The 22,521-nt window shown below is 51.9% G+C and overlaps 1 protein-coding gene across 2 annotated transcripts in view; it reads right to left on the bottom strand.

Annotated features, from left to right (window-relative positions):
- ZMAT5 (zinc finger matrin-type 5) overlaps window positions 1-22,521 on the bottom strand; it is a 28,706-nt gene that overhangs the window by 2,905 nt on the left and 3,280 nt on the right. Inside the window, exons 2-6 of one of the 2 annotated variants that reach the window (XM_049866357.1) lie at window positions 13,869-14,062; window positions 11,673-11,827; window positions 6,849-6,911; window positions 5,178-5,258; window positions 3,176-3,287 (exon numbers count right to left, since the gene is read on the bottom strand). In XM_049866357.1, the coding sequence (XP_049722314.1) occupies window positions 3,176-3,287; window positions 5,178-5,258; window positions 6,849-6,911; window positions 11,673-11,799 (383 nt within the window). In that variant the 5' untranslated portion in view covers window positions 11,800-11,827; window positions 13,869-14,062. The remainder of the gene's footprint in view (window positions 1-3,175; window positions 3,288-5,177; window positions 5,259-6,848; window positions 6,912-11,672; window positions 11,828-13,868; window positions 14,063-22,521) is intronic. The other variant, XM_049866358.1, reaches the window with a different exon arrangement.

Below are 22,521 nucleotides of genomic sequence, written 5' to 3'. Positions count from 1 at the left end.
CGATGCGTGGTTAAGGGCCACCTCCGTGCAGGACTGGCTGGAGGCTGGAGGAGACTTGGGAAACAGAGCAAGGCAGCCGAGGGGTACAGTGAGGGGCAAGGGTGCAGAGACAGAGCCTAAAGCCCACGGGCTGCAGGGTATGGGCGTGATTTTTCACAAGATTGGCCCGCAGGAAGAGGGCTGCAGAAGACCAAGGTGGCGATGGGAAAAGTGATAATAAATGGTCACCTCCTTTCCAACAACCCCTTTTTTTCTCCAGGCTGGACAGGTCTGTCTGCCCAAAGAGTAATTACTTATGGCTCAGAGCCCTCAAGAAGCAGGTGGACAGGCAACAGGCACAGAGATCAAGTGGTTCCGGGAAAGCAGATCCCTGCAAGGGGCCAGGTTGGGCATCAGAGGGTTCAGACCCCCTAGAGCCTAGGGTGGTCCCCAGTTGTAAGCTCCATTCCAGATACAGCTACTGCCATCGTGGCATTCAGCTGCTGTCGCTGCAGGACTCCAGCTAGACAGGGCCTTTGGCCAGCCTGAACATGGCCCGTGTGACAGATGCGGCCTAGGGTCCAGACCTGGAGCAGGGGTTTTCTCTCAAGTGACAGCTAAGGACAGCAGGTATGTAACAACCTCCTGGAGAGGCTCAGATTTCTCAGCTGCAAAATGGGGTGCTAATCCCCCTAAATGCCCAGGCTGCTGGGCACACCGTAAGTACCAAACAAGCCTGTTATGTGGTCCTCACCTCTCCCTGTGACTCTGGGCCACCCATTTAGCCTGAGCTTTTCGATTTCACCCCCTGGGTCCTCCAAGTCTCATGATCACTGGCGCTCTGCATTCGAGAGCTCTGGGACACACCTGTCTGTGTCAAGGTGGGGACTTCAGGGCATCCTGTCTCTACAGCCCGTGAGGTCCCCAGGCCTGAGTTACTCCCAGGGCAGGGCCTGGGAGGTCCGAGCAGGGAGGTGAGCAGCCGGAGTAATATGATAAGTAAGTGGGAGAGCACAGATGGGACGCAGTGTGGGCCAGATGCAAGGAGCAGCGTGGAGGGCAGTGGAACTGAACTGGGCTTATGATAGCGGGGAAGCCCCCGAAGCCCCCCATCCCAGGGCAGCCTCCAGCCAGCCCAGCCTCTGATGCCTGGGCTGAAGCAGCCTGGGCACAGACAGGGATCCTTAACGAGGGCCAATTCCAAGAGGGTGCCCACATGACCAAAATCACAACCCTTCAGACAGGCCCAGCAGGAAGGCACATCACATCCAACATTTCAATCATGCCTATACTGTTTTTTTTTTTATATACTGTATTTTCATAAGGTGGGAGGGACAAAAACTGGGCACAGGTTTAAAATAAGGGTAAAAAACAGTTATGTTCAACATCCTAGTTTGGTGAGTACTGTCTGGGGTCTTAAAAGCTTTCAAATAGCCATCTAAGATACTACTATTGGTCTCTCTCCGTTTGGAGCAAAACAGAAAGAAGAAAACCAAAGACTCAAAGAAGAAACTAGACTACAGGACAAACAGTCTACATGAACTATGGACTCATCTACCCCGAGACCAGAAGAACTAGATGATGTCCAGCTACCACTACCAACCATTCTAATCAGGGCCACAATAGGTGGACCCTGATAGAATGAGAGAAAAATATAGAAGAGAACCTTAAATACGTTAAAAATAATAATAATACAGACCTACTGAAGTGGTCAAGATTGGTGGACTCCTCAAGACTACTGCCCTAAGATACTCTTCAAACCTTAAACTGACATTAACCTCTGCGGCACTTTGTAGCTAAACTACAGAATGGCTCAAAAAATAATTAACATCACCTATATAAAAAAAAAAAAAAAATTTTTTTATAAATGCTGTGCTCTTAAAAAAAAATCACCTGTATGAGACCAAACGGTCAACAATTACTTTAAAGCAAAGATTAGAATGTTAGGGAAAAGAGAAACTAGATTAATGGAAATGTAACCACTAGAATGGAAATAACGAGAATGTTCACGCATCGTGAAGAATGTAACCGATATCAATGAACAACTTGTGTAGAAATTGCTGCATGGGAACCTAAGCTGCTGTGTAAACCTTACCAGAAACACAATGTTATTAAAATATATATTTATTGTTTTATATTAAAGTTATTTAAAAAATATATTTCTTTTCACTAGGCACAGAGAAGGCAAGAAGCAAACCCTTCCCCTCCTGGCATGGCCCTGAAGGCAGGCCTCACCCACAGATGGTTTGACCAGGCTCCCTAGGCCCACAAGCCACCAGCCCATGAGGCCAAACCACAGCAATCTGGGGAGGACCTTGGACATAATAGGGTCTGATGCCCCGTTTCACGATGGGGAAAGTAAGGTAGCCCAGGGTGGGGCAACTTGTACAAAGTCACCACTCACAGACACATTCTTTTAAACCCCTTGTTCTCTCCTTCAATACCTGGGAGAATTGCCCAGGAGACCTGGCTTTGGCCTTGACTCTGATGTTGTGTGGCCTTCACAAGTCCCTGCCTCCCCTGTGTCTCGATCAGTGAGTGAAGTGTGGGCAGAGGCCCTCCCCTCGAGGAGGAGGGCACAGGATGGCACACAGCACACACTGAGGACCCCTTACCCAGCATGGTCCCCAGCACAAGAGCTGAAGTGGCTCCCGTCTACTTCTGAGCACTGAGGGCTGGGGCTGGCCCACCCTTGCCCACTTCCAGTGGGAAGTGGTCTTGTTGTCACACTCTGTACAATCTCAGCTCTGCCTCTTCCTAGCTGTGTACCCTTGTGCAAGTCATACCCTACTGTGAGCCTCAGTCTCCCCTTCTGCACAGTCAAGGTAACCATGCATACTGGCAGAGCCCCAGGGGGACAGCAGGTAAGGAAGCAAGTATGCAGTGACTGGCACCCAGGGGGGTGTCAGTGACCAAGGGCTCTGGCTCCTCCCTCCTAGAATAGAGCAGTGATGTGGAGTCAAATCTGCTTGGCCACTCCAATGTGGAGATGACCAACTGAGGGATAGGACAAGGCCAGGGAAACAGGCCTAGGGGACCAACAACTCCCAACATGGTCCTGCCCTCAGGGAACTCTGCTGGGGGAGTTATGTCTGGCCCCTGAGCCTGGACAGTTCACAGAGACTCAAGTCAGGGCAGGCTGGCTAGGGTCTTGCTTCCAGAGGGCATAGGAGGAGAATACTCATGGAACCTGTACCTGCTGCTTGGGGCTGAGCTCAGCCGCTTGGCTCTCTTCTCCAACCAGTCCTCCAGATGGACCTCGGGGAGCTCCACAGTATCAAGCGGCCACTCCTTGGCCCGCCTCTCCTCTGTGGTGATAGGGAGACAGAGGCAAGTGAGGGATACACTCATGCCAGCCTGAACCCCTCTCCCACCAAGAAGCAGGAATTAGCAGACCCTGGGGAAGTCCTAGGGATCTCATCGCTCCGTTCCTGGGAAGCAGGCTGAGCCTGCAAAGGCAGAGCCTCTGGCTTGTCCCCATTACGCTGACACCACCTCCCCAGGCCATCTATGGCCGAGGGCCACCCCCTGGCCTCACTCTGCTTCTCCATCCAATGAAGACCACATCGGTGGCTGCCTGAGCTTTTTGGGGATCAAAGCAGGAAGATGGATGTAAAGAATCCGACACTTGGGAGTGTCTAATTCCAGGGGTGCAGGGAAGCAGCACGGGCACAGAACCAGACAGGGCAGGGCCTGAATCTTGACTTGGCTACTTGCCGGGTCTCTGACCCTGAGCAGAGTAATGAGCCTCAGTTTCCCTGGCTTTCCTTCCTATAAAATGTCCTACATAAACGTTTGCTCACTGAATTAAAACCAAGCAACAAGTGGCTTTCATACACACTGGGCATGAGAGTGTGATGTGGCCCAAGTCTCTGTGCAGTCTTGGGATGCGGCCTGGGGTCAGAGGAAAACAGTCACACTCACTTGTGGCCGAGCACTCACTCTGTGCCAGGGCCTGGGCTAAACACACATGTGCGTCACCTTACTTCATCTTTACCAGCACCACACTGGGGAGGTCAGGACACTGCCCCCAAGAGGCTAAGCCTTGTGCCAAGGTCACAGCTGGACAAGGCAGAGCCAGCACTTGTCTTGAGCTGCCAGATGGGGGCATGCCTCTGCTCCCGGCCTCCACAGGCCCCTCAACATCCCTGTCTCCATCAGGCATGTCCCCAGCTCCAGCTGCATGGCCTGTGCCCTCCCCACCAAGGACCAACTGTTCCCTGAGAGCCCACGGCCATGGAGACCTGGAGATGCCACTGCTACCAGGGCTCGCTGGCTGTCCGCATGAGCCCTTGCTTCCACGCTGAGAAAGCTCCTAGAAACCCTGCAGCCACACTGCCACTGGCTCCCCAGGGCAAGGCACTTAGCCCGCAGGCCACCATGGGACAAGGGCAAAGGCCAGGCTGCCCTAGAACACTTGCTAGCTCCCTGAGGCCACCTGGACATAGAGAAGGGTAAAGGGCCGAACGCTGCCTCCTAACACTGAGGGGCTCAGGTCAGGCCTTCTGCCCCTGGCGCTGGTCTTGGTTTCCCCATCTGATCAATGAATGACTGCGAGAGAAGACTGATACGAAGGCCTCTAAGTCAGAGCTTCCTCGTTCTCTAATAGATGGGCATACCAGTTTCTTTCTTCCCTGGCAAGCTGAACTTACTCTTCCCTCAGAATCAGCAGGCTGTGAGAATCTAAAGGGCAAGGAGGGTACTTTCTTCATCTATATCCCCAGGGCACAGTGGGGCATCTGCCCGGTGCAGAGCAGGGTCTCTGTATATGTTGACAGATTGAAGGAGGAAGGGGCAGAGGGGGAGGGTGAGCATATATGAAGAGCGCCAGGCTTGCAGCCGCTGCACAGGGCTCAGGTGGGGCAGAGGCACACCTTCAGGGCTCCTGGGCGCAATACCACGCAGGTATCACGTTAAGCCCCATGGGGGCACAGATGGGAGCTCCTGCCAGCCCTGCTCCTTCTCCACAAATACTCACGCCTAGGGTGGTCTGGAGGCAGTTCCTGACACCCTGCCACACTGGTGCTCAGGGCTCCCCTATCTCCCTGGGCATCCCTTGGCCTCCCCTGCATGGAGGCCACAAAGAGAGGGGATGGTGGGGAGGCACAGGGCAGCTTCCCCAACTCAGGTCCCTCCCCACTTCCCCAACACTCCCAGCATCCCCCCCTGCCCCAGCCCAGGTCCCTCCTGAGACTCACCCTCCACTTGGAGGCTTAGCTTCTGCAGGTCTTGCCCCGACATGTGGGAAAATCTGCACTTGGAGCCAAAGTCACACTGGCCTGCGGAAGGAAGGAGCAGAGTTACCCACTGCTCAGGGAAAACCCCACAGTGGGCTCGTGGGAGTTTTAGGAGCAGGACTTGAGGGACTCCACCCCTGCACAAAAACTTGGAGTTTCTCCAGCCCCGCCCATACACAGCAGCCAGAACAATGTTCCTGATCCACTGCCCTGCTCAAGCCCCTTCCCTGGCTGCCCACTCCTCTGGGGGTCCAATCCAACTGCAGCCTTCCACGAAGGCTTGTCTTTTGTTACCACCTCCCCCAACCCCACCCCTGTTCCTCAATGACCCATGAGTGGGTCCCTGGAAGGGTCATTTTTCCCTCCCTCTAGGCCCCTGCATGTACTGTGACTCCGCATGGCACTCCACCACCTCCTCCCCTTTGCTTGAAGGGCAGGTTTGTTAAGGAAGTACCAAAGTCCAGGGTAGCTTTCTGAATCTCAACGGAGGAGACCAAAACGTGTCTCAAAATAACGGGACTGGGGGTGGCCTATAACAGTGTACCCTAACCAAGATCAAACCAAACCCAGTGCCGTCGAGTCGATTCTGACTCATGGTGACCCTATAGAACTGCCCCATAGAGTTTCCAAGGAGTGCCTGGTGGGTTCGAACAGCCGACCCTTTGGTTAGCAGCCATAGCTCTTAACCACTACGCCACCAGGGTTTCCTCCAGTGTACCCTACCGGTGGCATATTCATATCCAGGTCAAGTCTGTAGGGAATCCACTAATCTGCAAGCCTAGTGCCCGCTCTAGGGGCAGCACTGTCTCCTGAGTGGAGCATGGCCTCCCCTCAATGGTAAGCTCCCTTTAAACCTTGTTAATTATTGTGGCTTTCCTCTTTGTCTTAGCTGCTAGGAAGCTCAGGGTTAAACTCCTAGAGAGCACCCATGACCTCAAGGGCAAACATAAACAAAAAACCAAAACAAACTCGTTGCCGTCAAGTCAGACTCATAGCGACCCTATAGGTCAGAGTAGAACTGCCCCATAGAGTTTCCAAGGAGTATCTGGTGGATTTGAACTGCTGACCTTCTGGTTAGCAGCTGTAGCATTTAACCACTATGCCACCAGGGTTTCCCAAGGGCAGACATAGAGGATAGTAATCGTACTCCTAGATTTGTCGTATTTTTCCAACTCTTTTCACCTGCCTTTGGTTCCTTTACTTGCTTAAGTTTTTATCTGTTTGAACTGTACACATCTTTATTAGCTGAGTATTGATCTGCCAAATCAACACCTAGCATCCTTGGTTCTCATTCTGAACGTCCTCAGTGGCCTCTGGCCTGTGACGATCTCTGGCCCTGACTACTGGGAGGGAGGGCACAGGGAGGCCCAGCTCCCATGCCAGTTTAATCAGCTAAGCTATTACACCCAGCGTCTCTTGGATTTACTTTCAATCTCCGAGTGCTTGCTTGTTCTGGGCAAGTGGATAAAGTCACATTCTAGGCCTGAAGAGCTGAGGACCAGGCCCTGGAAAGGCTCTGAAAAGTCAGCCAAGGAAGCCAAGGTCACAAAGTAAGCTTGGGGTGGTAGCCAGGGGGCCAGCCTGGGTGTTGCTGGTCAATGGAGAGGACCTGAGTGGAGCAGAGCACTGTACCTATCAGCAGAAACTTCCAGCAGGGCCGCTTGTTCTGCTCATCCACCAAGATGGTGGCTGCATCTGCAAGAGAACAGAGGGGCAGATTTCAGACAGGATCCACCAGGAAACATGGGAGGTCAGGGTGGAAGCCACAGGCCTGGACTTTAGCTGGACACAAGCACTTCCTCACACTGACATCTGTTGGGAGGAAAGAGCTCCCATCCATGGAAGAGCACAAGCAGTGGACGACACAGGTGGGGATGCTGAGCAGTGGACCCCGGCTTCGGGAGACCCCAAGCCTACCCACCCCATCCAGAACTAGCCAAAGGCAAGAACTGGGTTTTAGGTCAGAGGCTGTTGATTTTGGCTGTGCAATGGAATCACCTGGGGAGCCTTGTAAAAATCCTGGAGCCACAGAACCTCTCTGTACTGTCTTTGCAACTTCCCATGAATCTATAATTATTTCAAAATAAAAGCTACATCTCTCCACAACCACGACTGAAACCGGCTGCTCTCCATATTCCCTCCAGACACTAGCTGTGGGCACTCAGAGTCACATCACACTGGCCGTGGCGGGCTTTGTGGCAATCATTCTGGATACCCGGATTTTTCCTTTCTTTTCATCATATATGTATTGTTTTAAGTTTTATATGCTTCTTTGTAGGCAAGGTATCAATGAGTCATATCCACAGGTAAGACATTTAACTAAGGACAGTACCCTGATTCAGAGACTCTTAGGTCTGCCCTGGAAGAGGGGAGAAGCCAGGCCTGTGCTGGAACCTTTCTGGTCTACCACCTCTTCTAGAGGCCACTTGGGGTAGAAGAAAAGCCAGGGATTAAGGAACCTGAGCTAAAGTCCCAGCTACACATGACCACGGGCAAGCTGCTTGATGTCTCCAAGTCTCAGTTTCCCCACACGTAAAATGGGAAAAAAAAAACTTCCACTTGGCAGGCTGCTGTGAGAGTGTGATAAGATAATGGACAAGAAGCACTTGGCAGAGTCAGGCAGTGGTTCCCGGCCCTGGCTGCACGTTAGAATCACCCGCAATGCAGGAACAATTCAGTCTCTGGGATTGGGCCCAGCCTCCAGCCTCCGCATCATGCTGCCCAAGTGGGGCGAATGTACAGCCAGGACTGAGAAGCTCTGCGGTAGGTGCTCAACAAATGGAGCGATTATTTCATTTCTCTTCACAAACCTGCTCTGTGGTGCTCACATCTCCATTTTGCAGAGTGGGAAACTGAGGTTTAGAAAGGGAAAATGATTTGCCTGTGGGCATGCAGTTAGGAAGTGGCAGCATCAGGTCTGACCCCCGATGTGAGTCTAAGGCCTGCTCTTTCCCGTGCTGCAGGGTGTACAGCAGACACTGATGGGGCCTCCTCCTTTCCCCAGGACAGCAGTGTATGGGAGGCAGGAGCTCCAGGGTCAGGAGTTACTCACCAGGGTGGCCTGGCAGAGCCATGGGTGGGACGAGCAGGGTGGGAAAGGGGTCCATTTGTTAGCACTGGGCTGATTAGACTCAGCCCACCCAGATGGTGCTGTCCTGCCTGCCCTTCCCGGGCTGATGTGGGGAGTGGACATTGAACATTGCCTAAGACCACCCCAGCCCGGCCGGAGCCAGCGCAGCTGAGCTGGAGGGCGGCTAAACCTGAGCCCTAGACAAGGGCTCTGGCTGGATGGCTGAGTGTGGGAGGAGAGTTCCTGGCTGCTCATTTTCTGACAGGTGGTTCTTATCCCTGGCCATACATTAGAATCACCAGGTGGGTTTTTTGTTTTTTTTTTTTTTAAAGTACATGGAGGCTGGGACCCACTCCTCCTAGGCTCTGCTTTAATCCTGAGGGGAATCAGAATTGTTAAAAGCTACTCAATGACTCTGAAGTGCACCCAGGGCTGAGAATCTCTGGCCCAAGCCCTGCATAAAGCAGCCTGCACTCCTCTGCTTGGTGTTCAAGGCCCCTCGTGATCTGACCCTGTTGGTCCTTCTCGCTTCATCTCCCAAAACTGACGGCTGCCCTGGGGCCCCATGTTTGTTCGTTCATTTAGATGTTCATTTAGCAAACATTTACCAAGTGCATCCTGTGTGCCAGGCACCACGCCAGGCCGAGGGCTTAGTGGACAATAAGTCAGATCAGGTCCTTTTCCTTCCAGTCTGATAGTCACAGTAATCCATGTGGAGATAAACAGGTAAGCATTTGGCAGGTAGCTGAATGGCCTGACCTGGCTCAGGGTCTGCCTGAATGAAGCTCTGAGGTGGTTCACGTCACCTGGCTTGGGGAGTGGGGAGAGCAGCAGGAAGGCAATGCCCGCAGAGGGAAGAGTAACACGCAAACAGTTCATGCAGTGGCCAGTGGGGCTGGAGCTCAGAGGGAGAGGCCAGCAAGGTATGGCGGCCTCAGCTGGACAGGGGCTCTGCCAAGAACACACTGTTGTAACTGGGCATGAGGCCTGTCTTCCCATGCCTGGGACAGTGGGCCCTGTTTTACTCATCTTGGTGCTGTCAGAGCCTATCTGGGAGTGAGGACACATTAGGTGCTCACCAAGTGTTGGCTGAAGGAGTGAGCCTACTACGTAAAGAGTCTTAGGCCCACCCTTTGGTGAACCAGTAGGCATCATTAGCGCTCATTAAACCCTTATGAGCCATACAGTCATTGTGAGATTACTGAGCTTTTGTCACAGCTTCGGGAGGTGGGTCCTGTCACTGTGGCTGTTTTACACATGACAAAATTAGGATCACCCTGTGAGTGAGCAACAGAGCCAGGACTGATGTATGCTGACTCTGGGCCTGGGCTTGCCCTGACTGTGGCGATGGAATGTCAGCCCCTCTGAGGGCTAAGGGACCGGGCCAAGGCCACGAGGCTGGGGGCAGAGGGGCTCAAGTTGAGTCCCAGCCTAGCTAGGGCACCATGGAGCCTCCTCAGAGTCTGTGCATTGCTCAGGGTAAGCTGGGGTCCAGGGAAAGCCTCTTGAGGGTGTGGAAAGAGCTTGGGCCCAGTGCAGGCACTGGCCACTGGGGCCCAGGGCAAGGCAATCCACCACTCTGGACCGCAAAGAAACTTGTATGTGGGGACACTGCGACATCTGCCCAGCTTCCCCACAGAAGCTGTTCTGAGCACTGAATGTGGAACTGATGCGGATGTGGGAGGACCCTGGGAATGTGGGAGCCCTGAGAAGGGGCAGATGGTCACGCTGTTTCATCTTTTCTACAAGTACCAATGGCCCTTCTGGGCTGAGATGGGGACTAGGAACAAACAACAAGGGGACCATTGAGGCCTAGCTCCATGCCAGACTCCAGGCCACAGCTCAAATGGACTTGGGGTACAGGGAGCCTTTCCCTGACACCAGCACCAGAGGCCTCTAGGCACACAGAAGACCTCCCACCACTGAACTCCCCCTTTGTCTCTACTCCCAGCCCCTTACATCCACAGCCAGACCTGGTCCACTGAGCGGCCAGACCACACTCCCTCATCTGAGCCTGAGCCTCAGCATCCTCATCTGAAATGGGGAGGGCCTAGGCGAGCTTTCCAAATGCCATGCCTAGGCCATACCCCAAACCCACCTCTGGAGATGGGGTCTGGGACTGGTGTTTTTTATTTCAAGGTCTGGGATGGGACTCAACTTGACACCTCTCTGCCCCAGCCCATTCTGCATCCAGGGTTGAGAACCACTACCTTAGAATTCTTGAGATAAGCAAAGGACAAATGACAAACCATGGAAGCCTGGCCTGCAGCACGTGCTCACGTCCTTCTGGCGAGTCCTGAGTCTTACCTCAAGGACCTCTCCCTTTTCCCACATCTTGGCTGCTGGGATTCAGTTCCTTCTTTCTGAGTTCAGGGCTCAAGTCTCTGCACCGTCCCAGAATCCTGCTCCTCAGTTTGAGGGTGTGAGCCCCACCCAACTCACTCCAGGGCTCCTGGCTTACCCCTGCCCCACAGCCAACTCCCTCTCCACTTGGTCTGGCTCTGGGCCTCCAGCTTCTGCCAGCTCCGTCGCTCTTCCCCAGGGTGCACGTCTAGTAATAACAGCAGTGCAGCCGCAGCAGCAGTCACAGTCTTACAAGCACCTCCGGGTGCCAGGCCCTGTGCTCGGGTCTTACACCCCTGAGTGCATTCACCCCAATTGCATCTGCTCTGCGAAGACTTTCCCGGAAAAGCCTCCCTCTGGCAGCTCGGTTATTCATCCATCTGTCCAGCCATCATTCAACAACCATTCCTGTACGCCCAGTGCTCACCATGCAGCCGTCAGTCATAGCTTTCAAATATAGCTCTGGTCATGTCAGCCCCTGCATCAAGCCCTTCAAGGGCTGCCTTCTGCCCCCAAGACATCCTGATGCCCTTATTGCTGCCTCCGTGGGTCTGTATGATCTGGTCCCTGCCCCGTCAGCCCTTACCATTCTCACCTACCAAGTGCCAGTCATACCCTCTCCTTTCTGCCCAGAAAACATCAGGTGCCTTCCTCATGGCTGCCTGCTTCTTTGCATGCCCCCTACCCAAAACATTCTGCTCCCAGCACTTGGTGTGGCTAGCTCTTCCCTTCCTTCAGCTGTTCGCTCAAGCATCACTTCCTTGGAGAGGGGCCTTCCTTCTGGCCCCTGTATGCCCATAGCCTGGCCCTGCACCTGGAGAACTGATGATCAAGATTGCTGGGGGACAGGTGTGCACACCCCACCTGCCCATTCAGAACACCCATCTGCCTCAGGGGCAGCAGCTCCCGACCTCCCACTGTTCAGCTTCTCAAAGAGTCCAGGCCAGGATTCTTGCTGACCCATGGTACTTTCTTAGCTGATGGTAAGAAAGGTGAGGGAGCAGGGTCCCATCCACCTGGCTGCTGAGCTGGTGGGCACCCACCTCGGAACATGTCGTACCAAACCTTCTTGGCCTTGAGGTGCTGCAGCCCATTCAGGTGCTTCTTGCGGTTGTGGAGGCTGTCCTGGAAGGAACGGTCGCAGTAGTCGCAGAAGTATCGCTTTCCCATGGCCACCTATGCCAGGTGCTGCCGCTGCCTGGGAAGCCACAAAGTGCTCATCAGACCCTTGGAAAAAACACCATAAACCATAGCTCACTGTCCACTGGCCCTGACTGAGCGCTCACGGTGGGCTGGCCTGGGTCATGGCTTTGCTTACAGGCACTTGCTCATTTAAACCTCACAACAGCCTGTGAGGAGCTACATGGCCCTACAATTACAGCCAACACAGACTCCTTCCAGAGTGATTTTTTTAAACAATATTCATGTCCAGCCTCCATCCCAGGCCAATTAAAGCAGAACCTCAGTGGGTGAGGTCTGAGTACCAGTACTTTTTAAAGCCCCCCAGGTAATTCCAATTCTGATATTAGAATTAGGGTGAGAGCCACTGCCTCGTACCATCTGGCCAATCTCCCCCCTGCACCACCCACCACCCTACTAGCCTCCCCTCTCTGGCAGTCTCTCCATGCCAACCCTGCCAGCCTCCTTGCTGCTCCTCCCAAGGCCAGGCACACTCCCATTGCAGGGCATCTGCACTGCTGTTCCCCCTGCCTGGGATACGCTTTCCCTGTATGTCTGCCATGCTTGCTCCCGCAACTCCTTCAATCTTTGCTCAAATACCACCTTCTCAGTAAGCCATCATGACCACTTTACTTAAAACTCCAGCTCGTTCCCCAGCTTTCCCCACTCCCTTTATCCTGTTTTATTTTTTCTCATAGCACTTATCACCTTTGAAGTTAAAAGGACTTATTATATTTCTTGTCTCTTTTCCCCAACAAGAATATAAATCCATGAGGGCAGGGATTTTTTTGTTTTATTTGTTGCAGAAGCCCCAGCACCCACAATGGTACTTGGCACAGAGTAGACAGTCAGATATTTGTTGAATGCATGAGTTAATCCCCATTTTCCATATGGGACAACTGAAATTCAAAGAGAGGACGTGATCTGCCTGAGGTCACACAGGTGGCAAGTCAGAATGCAAACCCAGGTCCCTAACGTTGTTGCTTCATCATCGTGCTGTCAGGGGTCCTCTTCCACAGCCCATTCAGAGCCTAGAGAGGCTGAAGAGGGTTCAGGCAGGCAATAAGAAACAGCTTCCCAAGTTGATGAGCTAAATGCTCAGATGACAGGTCTCTAGCCAATCATGGTGGGAAATGAGACTGTTGCAGGGTCTTAAGACCCCTTAGCCATGGAGACCCCACCTGGTCCAGGAGCTCTGCACCCCAAGGTAGGTGGCAATTTGATGACTCTCATGGCAAACTCTTGGGTCCCAGTTCAGTGCCACAAGACCAGAGGAGGAGTGGATCCACTCAGGCCCAACAAGGGGGACCTGCAGAGGTGGAGACCCTCACCCTGGAGCTGGAAGCGAGGTGGCCCTTCAGGTCTGTGGTCTGAGCCCTTACTTCACAGAGCAGATACCTGAGGCCCAGGGAAGAAATGACAGTGACTTTCTCAAGGTCACAAGGAAGCAGCTCCGGCTAGCAGTCAAAGTTCCAGACTCCCTGAACCTATTGCCGTCGAGTCAATTCTGACACACAGCAACCCTATAGGACAGTAGAACTGCCTCATAGGGTTTCCAAGGAGTGGCTGGTGGATTCAACCTGTTGACCTTTTGGTTAGCAGCCGACCTCTTAGCCACTACACCATCAGGGCTCCCTCCAGACTCCTAGGACCTGGTAAATAAGGTGAAGCTGTGACTTGATCAACAGGGTGGACTAAGGGGACTGCATCGTGGAAGGAAGAGACAGGGGAAGAACACAGAGAGAAACCAGCCTTCTGGACAGTACAGAAAGCCAAACAATTTGATGCAGAAAGCCATTCCTGCGGCAGACAGGGACAGCTAGCCATTAATTCAAGGGCTGTAATGGGATCAGGAACAGACAGCCATTCAAAATGAAAACGTATAAAACCTCTCTTCTCCCATTACTGCTGAGAAACCATGTACCAGACACATGGACTTGATATATTAAATTTGGCAACTCTAATACACCCCATCTTGCCAATAAGCTTATAGGAATTGGATTGAAATTGTAAAAGATGAACGTTTAACAGCCAAGTGCTTAACCAAGCCATTCACGAACCTTGATGCTTTGGGGAGCTGCTGGCTCTGGAGAGTAATGGGGCAGGAATGGGCAGGGAGGGGTGTCCTTCCAGAAGACCAAGATGGAACAGTGGCTCTGCAGCAGACTTAGCTGGACAAAACCACACAGGACACTGAAAAGATTGCTGTGTGACCTTGGGCAAGTCACTTCTCCTCTGTAGGCCTCTACTTTTGCTGTAGGAAAATGAGACAGTGGATCCGATTGGCTGATTGCTTGAGGAGTGATAAAGAAAAGTTAGTTTATTTGAATGGATTATTAATAAGAGTAATAGCAGCAAAAATAACAATAATAATGCCCAGCATTGAGCAAGTACTCAGTAAATGTTATCTATTACTAAACCAAAACCAAACCAACCCGTTGCCATCAAGTCAATTCCAACTCATAGTGACCCTATAGGACAGAGTAGAACTACCCCACAGGGTTTCCAAGGACTGGCTGGAGGATTCGAATTGCCAACCTTTTGGCTAGCAGCCAAATTCTTAACCACTGTGCCACCATGGCTCCTACCTATTACTAGAGCTAATAACTTATTGAGCACCTACTATGTGCCAGGCTCTAGGCTCAAAGCTTTAAATGTATCATCTCACTTAACCTTCAAGACAACCTGTGAGGTAGGGACTATTACGCTTTTTCAGATGAGGGAACTGAGGCTCTGAGAAGTGAAGTGACTTACCCAAGGCCACACCGTGAAAAAGGAGCTGAGATGGACTTAGAATCCTGGCAGTGTGACTCCAGAGCCCACACTCCTAATCACTTATGAAAGTCTCCTCCCAACAAATCATAATGATGACAGCTTTCCTTTGTTAACCTCGGACTGCACCCCTGGGACCATGCTGGCCACTTTAAACTGCAAGAGATACCTCCATTTTACAAATAAGACAATGGATGCTCAGAGAGGTCACCCTTCTAGAAGGGGCAGAGCAGCCTCGGGTTCAGGTCTGCTAGGAAAGCCTGAGTTCACTCTATCATGCTAATTGTCCCAAATACCAATCCACCAAGAAATCAAGACCATGGGGCCATCCCTCTCTGCCCCCTCCCTGCCCAGCAACACTGACCCAAATGATGGACACACAGCAGCTCTGCCTGCCCATCCTTCCTTTACCCACCCTGGCCACCCTCACCTGTAGTGCCTGGCACATGGGACACACTCAATAGTTGAGGACAGGTCAGTGGGACCCTGTGTTTTAGTCCCAGCTCTGCCAGGACCACAGGGAGCCTCTGGCTCAGGGCCTTGCCCTCTCTGGGCCTCAGTTTCCCTGTGTACAAAGCAGCAAGAGGGTGGCTGGACTAGGTGACCTCTAAGGTGATCAGATGAGAAGATGCCCACGACTGTGCCTTCCACCAAGCACATCCAGCACTCAGGTTAGGGAGAACGCCAGCACCGTGGTCCCTCCAGACCTGAACCCCACAGAGCATGGCCAGGGCAGGGCCCTATACTGATCATCTCCCCCTGCAGGGCAGGTCATACCACCCCCATCTCAGAGCAGGACACTTGGCCTGGGGAGGGACTGAGTACAGGGCCTGCCATCACTTCGTTCTCATGCCCTGGGAGCCGTGTGGAAAAAGTGCTGAGAGCTTGGCTCCAGAGTCAGACGGTCTGGGTTAAATCCAGGTGCCACCATTTTCTACCTCTGTGACCTTGGGCAGTTATTTAACTTCAGGTTCAGTTTCCTCCAATGAAAACTAGGGTAATAACAGTGTCCACATCATGGGGTTGCTGTGAGAGGCACTTAGCACAAGGTCAAGAGGCCCCAGTTAATGCTGCTGCCATCACCATCATTATTACTGGCCTCCAAAAGTCTGTGTCTCCAAAAACACAGGCTTATGACAAGGAGCAGAATGTCAGTATCAAAGTGACCTTTGGGGCCTGGTGATCAGTATTACAGATGAGGAAAATAAGTCCAGAAGAGGGGAAGTAAGCTGCCCAAAGGACACAGCACAAGAGGCAGAGTGGGACTGGACCCTCAGGCCCTCACCGGTGGCCCCAGCTCCCGCTCTGTCATGACAGCTGTGCTAAGCACCTGCCGCCCAGGCCTGCAGACTGGCTGCAGTGGGGCCAGTGTTTCCCGCCTACCTCCCAGGCCTGTCCCCATGGAAGCAGAGGCCTGGTTCTGGGCTAGGACACTGGCCTTCAGTAAGGTGATCTTGGCCAGGCATTACCTAGGCACGTACTTCTAGGACTGTTAACCCAACCCTCCCACTTCAGGGCCTTCGTGCACTTTCCAATCACACAAAACGGTCAGCAGCCTATGGGCTGGATTTCAGCTCTGACTCACCCCCTCTGCCAGGTGTCCTTGTACAAGACACAACCTGCACCATTGCACTTGGCAGCCCTGGGGTAGGGGTCAGGTAAGGGGGAAGCGGGGGACAGCTGGAGTGTCTCTAGACAGCGTCCAGACACCAGCATGGGTTGCTGACTAAGCTGGCCCTCTCTGCCTGTGATTCACCATCCTGAGGCTGGCTCACTCCACAGCATGTGAGTGAGGCCTTGTCCGGAACACAGAACAATCACCCTACTTGCTCGCTGGGAACACAGGTGGTGCCACCCACTACTCCTGGGGACCACGGTTACTGCAGCATCTGCTGGCTCCTTGGAGCTTCGCCAGGTGACAGGGCTGGTTCCTCGTGGCTGAGATGCAGTAGGCAAGGTCAGTGGGGCAACCCTCCTGGGACACACAGGATGGGATTCGAATCCCAGCTCTGCCACCTATAAGCTGGGTGATCTCAGGAAAACGATCATCCCCGAGACTGTCCTTCGCTATAGAACAGGGCTCCCGCCACTGCTGGGGACCTACCAAGGTGGTTTAAGTAAGGTGCCTAGCATACAGTTGGTGCTCCAAGAACGAAGGCTGTTTCCTTTTCTTACTATTATTATCCAGGTGGCTCCCTCCTGACACCCAATTTAAAATCTCAGCGGCAGGCACTCCTGCCCCTTACAACCTGCTGTTTTCCACAGCACAAGGCACCTTCTCACATGCTGACCTAATGCCATGCCCATCTGCTCCCCGCCCCTGCCCCCCAGGTTACATTCCCAGCAGCAAGGCCCCCAGCCAAGGCATCACATAGCCAGAAATTCACACTCAGGTCTGGCTGACCCCAGGCCCAGTTGTCTGCTTGTCCAACTGCTGTTGGACCAGGGCCTGGCACACACTAGTGCCACATAAGTGCTGGCAGAATGAGTGAGCGAGTGACCTGCAGAGTCCGAGGGCCCCTCCCCGGCTCACCGGCAGCACGATGCCTTCTGTTTCTCAGCTGTAATCTGGGGATGAGGAATGGGAATAGAAGAAACGGAAGGACCCAAAGGCAGCTCTCTCACCCCCAGCCCCCACCAGGACTTCTGACTCAGCAGTGCCCCCGGCCTGGCCAGCTAGGCGGCTCACCATTTAGCCCTGTTCTACAGGCTTAAACGAGGCCTGGCTGTCCTGTGGAACCCAACTTCAGTCTTTTGGGCTTAAAGAAAGGATCGCTAACTAGTTGAGACACCGTGGGATGGAAGAGGAAAGAAAAGGGAATGGTGAGATGGGGGGAGATAGGTTCAGATTTGATTCTTGCATGCTAGGCACCTGATTTTCATTTTATTTAATCCTCACAGAGACCCTCTGAGGTAGAGGTGAAGGGGTTCCATTTCGCAGATGAGGAAACAGACTCAGAAATACTCCTAATTTGCTCAAAGCCAAGGCTAGGAGGGGCAAGGATAACACCTCGCCCTGAGTGCAGAGGGCTCCGATGTCCCCTCAGACTGGTGGGGTGGGGGACCAAAGCTGTGAGGAGCAAGTCCCCCAGCCAAGGCATCACACAGCCAGGATTCACACACAGGTCTGGCTGACCCCAGGCCCCATTCTCTCCTCACTCACCAGTCCGCTGGGAGGCTGTCATAGGGCAGACATTCGTGCTTCATCAATATTCTTGGTTCCTCGCATTGCATGTGCCTTGGGTTCTGGGCGCCTTGGCACAGGGCTAAAATAAGCCAGCAGCTCAGCCCTGGCCAGGAGCTGGGATGCGTACTGTAATTATCCTGGACTTGTGCTCACCACATGCTGCCCTCAGGCTCACCTGTCATTTCTTCTAATTATGGCACCACCAGACCCCAGGAAAACAGTAAACTGCAGTCAGAGGATGGCTTTATAGCACCTACCAGGAGCGCAGCAATGTCCTGGCACCACACATGCCTGCCGTCTGGAGATGATGGCATCAGGATAGCCCCATGAGGGTGAGTGCAGACTGCCCTGTTTAGGACTCTGCTTCTACTGATGTGCCACGAGGACCCAAACACCTTCTCTGCCAGTATGTTTGGGTATCCCTCCAACACAGCCTCTCATCCTGACCTTGTTCATAGGTTCACCTTCCACCACCTCTTGGGGTGAGGTGCATCATCTTATTCCTGACAGTCGTGGGCAGTGGGAGCCCCACTCACGGCAATTTCTAACTTAGCAGATCTTGGGGTGGGGGGGCGGGCAAATCTATGGAAGTTCTGATGCAAAGTCCACAGACTACACTCAGAGAAATGCTCCTGAAGGAGATGAGACTGAAGAACAGAGAGGGCAAGAGTTTGCTCAAGTTACATAGACCATTCAAACCAATCTTCTGAAGTTGTTTTTCCTTAAACACAACTACCCTAATCACTCAACCCGTGTCTGAGTCCCATCCCTGGTACTTTCAGGCTGTGTAACCCTCAACGAGATAGACTAACGCAATAGCCACACCAATGGACACAAACATACCAATGACAGTGAAGATGGTACGGGAGCAGGCAATGTTTCATTCTGTTGTACGTAAGGTTGCCATGAGTTGGAGCTGGCTCAACAGCAACTAACAACAACAACCCTTTCAGCAAACTACTCACCCTCTGAGCCTCATCTGTGAAATGGGGGTAATAATACTATTTCATCGGTTACTGTTAAGACTGAATCGTGCATGTGAGGTGCTTAGCACAGTGTCTAGCACACGGACACTGCTCAGTATGCATTTGTGGGTGTGGTAACAGTCTCCGAAATGGCCTCCAATGATCTCCACCTCCTCGTATTCACACCCTTGTACAGACCTCTCCCATGTGTTTTCAAGAGGCCGCAGCAGAGGTGATGGTATGTCATTCCAAGATTAAGTTATAAAAGATACTGCGGCTTCCATTTTAGTCTCTCTCTTTCTCTGGTCACTGAGAAGCTGGCAGCTATATTGTGAGCAGCTGTATGGTGAGGCCCACATGACGAGGAGCCGAGGCTTCTGGCCCACAGCCACATGAGGAAGTCTGGAAGTGGATCCTCCAGTCCCAGTTAAGCCTTCAGATCAGAATGCAGCGCTGGCCAATAGCCTGACTGTGACCTTATAAGAGACCCTGAGCCAGAGCCACCCAGCTAAGCTACTCCCAAATTCCTGACACTCAGAAGCTGTAAGATAATAAATTTTAAGTCCGTAAGTTTTGGGGTAATTTGTTATGCAGCAATAGATAACTAATGCGGTGGAATAAATTAATGAAAAAACGAAATCACCTTACAATCTGTGATGGCCACAGGTACAAAGTATCCCATATTCCAAAGCACTCTTGAGCCAAGTCCAAGGGGGGCCCCTCCTTCCACTTATATGTACACAACCCTAAGGCTCCACAGTTCTCATTCATCCCTTCATCAGGCAAGCATTAGCTGAGCACTCCCTCTCTGCCAGACTGGAGTTCACATCTCACGGCATACAGTTCCTGTTCTCATAAGCAGGGACACTGAGTACACACTGGTGTGACTGAAACAGTATGTCCCCCAATAACAGTACTGGGTAATGAGCTCTGCAGCAGAATGACGCACAACGTGCTGGGGGCACTGACCAGAGGCACCTGCATTGACAGGGAATTCTTCCAAGGAAATGATCAGAGATGACCACACAGTTCTAGGTACCAAGATAGTCACTGCAATGTAGCTTATCCAAAGGTTCAACAGTAAGAACCAAACCACTTACCATTAAGCCGATCCCAACTCACGGCAACCCCTCGTGTGTCAGAGTAGAAGTGTGCGCCATAGAGTTTTCAATGGTTGTGATCTTTCAGAAGTAGATCACAAGGCCTTTCTTCCAAGGCACCTCCGAGTGGACTCAAACTTCCAACCTTTTGGTTAGCAGCCAGGCACATTAACCATTGGCACCCAGGGACTCCCAACAAGAACAGCTGACATTCTCCATTGCTCACTACCTGCCAGGATGCTGCTCAGTGCCCTGTGTGGGTCGTGGTGGGGGTCAGTGACATGATGCACACAGCCTGTGAGCTTAGTTCTACTGTTATCCTCATCTTACCCTGGAGAACACTGAGGGCAGAGAGAGCCCACAGCTGGCAAGGAGCAACAAGGCTCACAACCTACACGAGCCACGTCTGTTGAATGGAGTACCACATAGCCATTAAAAGTCAAGTCCAAGGAAACATTCCTTCTTGCGGGAAAATGTTCATTCTTGTATCACAATATGGACAACATGATATTGCTTTTTAAAGAAGAAAGAACCCCCTCCCCTTTTCTCTGTGAACACACACACGGAAAAAAACTAGAACAGACAAAAAACATTTACTGCGGTTATGTCTAGATAATAGGACTATGGGTGAGATTTTTTCCATTTGTTTTTCTATTTTCTAAGTTTCTACATTTAGCATGCATTGTTCCAAAAACACCTCAAAAAATTCCCTTCAAAAATGTAGAAAATTTGCCCTTCTTCTCCCTTAAAAGTTGCCATGGATGGCTGCTGTGACCTGTTTCACCTGGATGACCAAGTGGCAGTGGTGGCTGAAAGGGACAGAGGAAGACATTTCCCTTAGAACCTGGCTGAAGGCTGACAGGGCGACCGTAGTTCCAACCAAACCTGGTCAGCCTAGCACACCCTAAAACCCAGTGAAGGTCAGCCGCACCCAAATCTGGGCTCCAAGGAGCTGCAGGCTGGAGACACAGTTTCTCATCAGACAGTTACAGGTCCCAGGGGGCCAGAGTTTCCAAACAAGAAAGGTAAAAATAGTCTAAAGGAGGCTCCTGAACCAAATACCCAGACTCAGAACCACCGCTGCCTCCTCCTTCTCCCACCCCCAGTCTGGACTTCAAATATTAGCTGACCCTTGCCATCACTACTGTTACTGCGGCCCGAGTCCAGTCCTCGTATCTGGGCACAGCCTCCTCAGTCCACCCCACCCTGGGCAGTAGCTGATCAACCCTTCTAAAAGAACTGCTGCTGAAAAGCTTCCATGGCTCCCCACTAGGGAACTCGCTAAAAGTGAAGCCTCCCGGGTCAGATCCCCAGCAGTTCTGACTCGCTAGACCTGGAGTAAAGACCAGAAATCTGCGTTTTTAACCACTGATCCCAGTACTACTGTACTTAGCTGTTGTCAAGTCAGCTACCAATTCATGGCGGCCCCACGCACAATGGGACAGAATGCTGCCCAGCCCTGCTCCACCCCACGATCGGCTGCAGACGGGGCCCTAGATCCACAGTGTTTTCTTGGCTGATTTTTCAAAGTAGATCACCAGGACTTTCTTCCTGGTCTGTCTTAGTCTATCAGCTCCGCCGAAACCTGTTCAGCATCACAGTAACATACAAGCTACCAGTGACAAATGGGTGGTGGCTGCACAGAAGGGTCATTGGCCAGGAATGGAACCTGGGTCTCCCGCACAGAGTATGAGAATTCTACCTCTGAACTACCAACGACCTCAGTCCTCGTGTACGGAGCCCTAAGAAGCAAAGGCCTGGAGTATTAAGCATACCCCTGGTCATTCACCTCTTCATTCCCCACATTCTAAAGGCAGCCTCTGCTAGAAACAGCCACTCTGGGTGGACACACTGTTGTTGGTATTGTCAAGTTGTTCATAGTGACCCTGTGTACAACAGAACAAAATGTTACCCACTCCTGTGTCATCCTCACAATCATTGTTATCCTTAAGCCCGTTGTTGTTACAGCCATGTGTCAGTCTATCTCCCGGAAGGTCTTTCTCTTTTTTGCTGACCCTGTACTTAACCAAGCATGATGTCCTTCTCCAGGGACTGGTCCCTCCTGATAACATGTCCAAAGGACCTGAGATGGAGTCTTGTCATCCTCGCTGCTAAGGAGCATTCCAAGACAAATTTGTTCGTTCTTCTGGTAGTCCATGGTATATTCGATATTCTTCACCAACACCATAATTCAAAGGCATCAACTCTTCTTGGGTCTTCCTTATTCACTGTCCAGCTTTCCTGTGCATATGAAGTGAATGAAAATACCATGGCTTGGGTCAGGCTCACCTTAGTCCTCAAAGTGACGTCTTTGCTTTTAACACTTTAAAGAGGTCTTTTGCAGTCGATGTGCCCAATGGAATACATCATTTGATTTCTTGGCTGCTGCTTCCATGGGTTTTGACTGTGGATCCAAGTAGAATGGAATTCCTGACAACTTCAATATTTTCTCCATTCATCATGATGTTGCTTATTGGTCCAGTTGTGAGGTTTATTTTTTTAATGTTGAGGTGTAATCCATACTGAAGGCTATAGTCTTTGATTGTACTCTTCACTTTCAGGAAGCAAGACTGCATCATTTGCATATCGCAGGTTGTTAATGAGTCTTCCTCCAATCCTACATAGCCCAATTTCTCAGATAATTTGCTCAGCATACAGATTGAGTAAGTATGGTGAAAGGATACTACCC

This window comes from Elephas maximus, chromosome 22 (assembly GCF_024166365.1).
Source record: "Elephas maximus indicus isolate mEleMax1 chromosome 22, mEleMax1 primary haplotype, whole genome shotgun sequence".
Classification (NCBI taxonomy): Eukaryota; Metazoa; Chordata; class Mammalia; order Proboscidea; family Elephantidae; genus Elephas; species Elephas maximus.
This window is presented reverse-complemented; position numbering and strand designations above follow the sequence as displayed.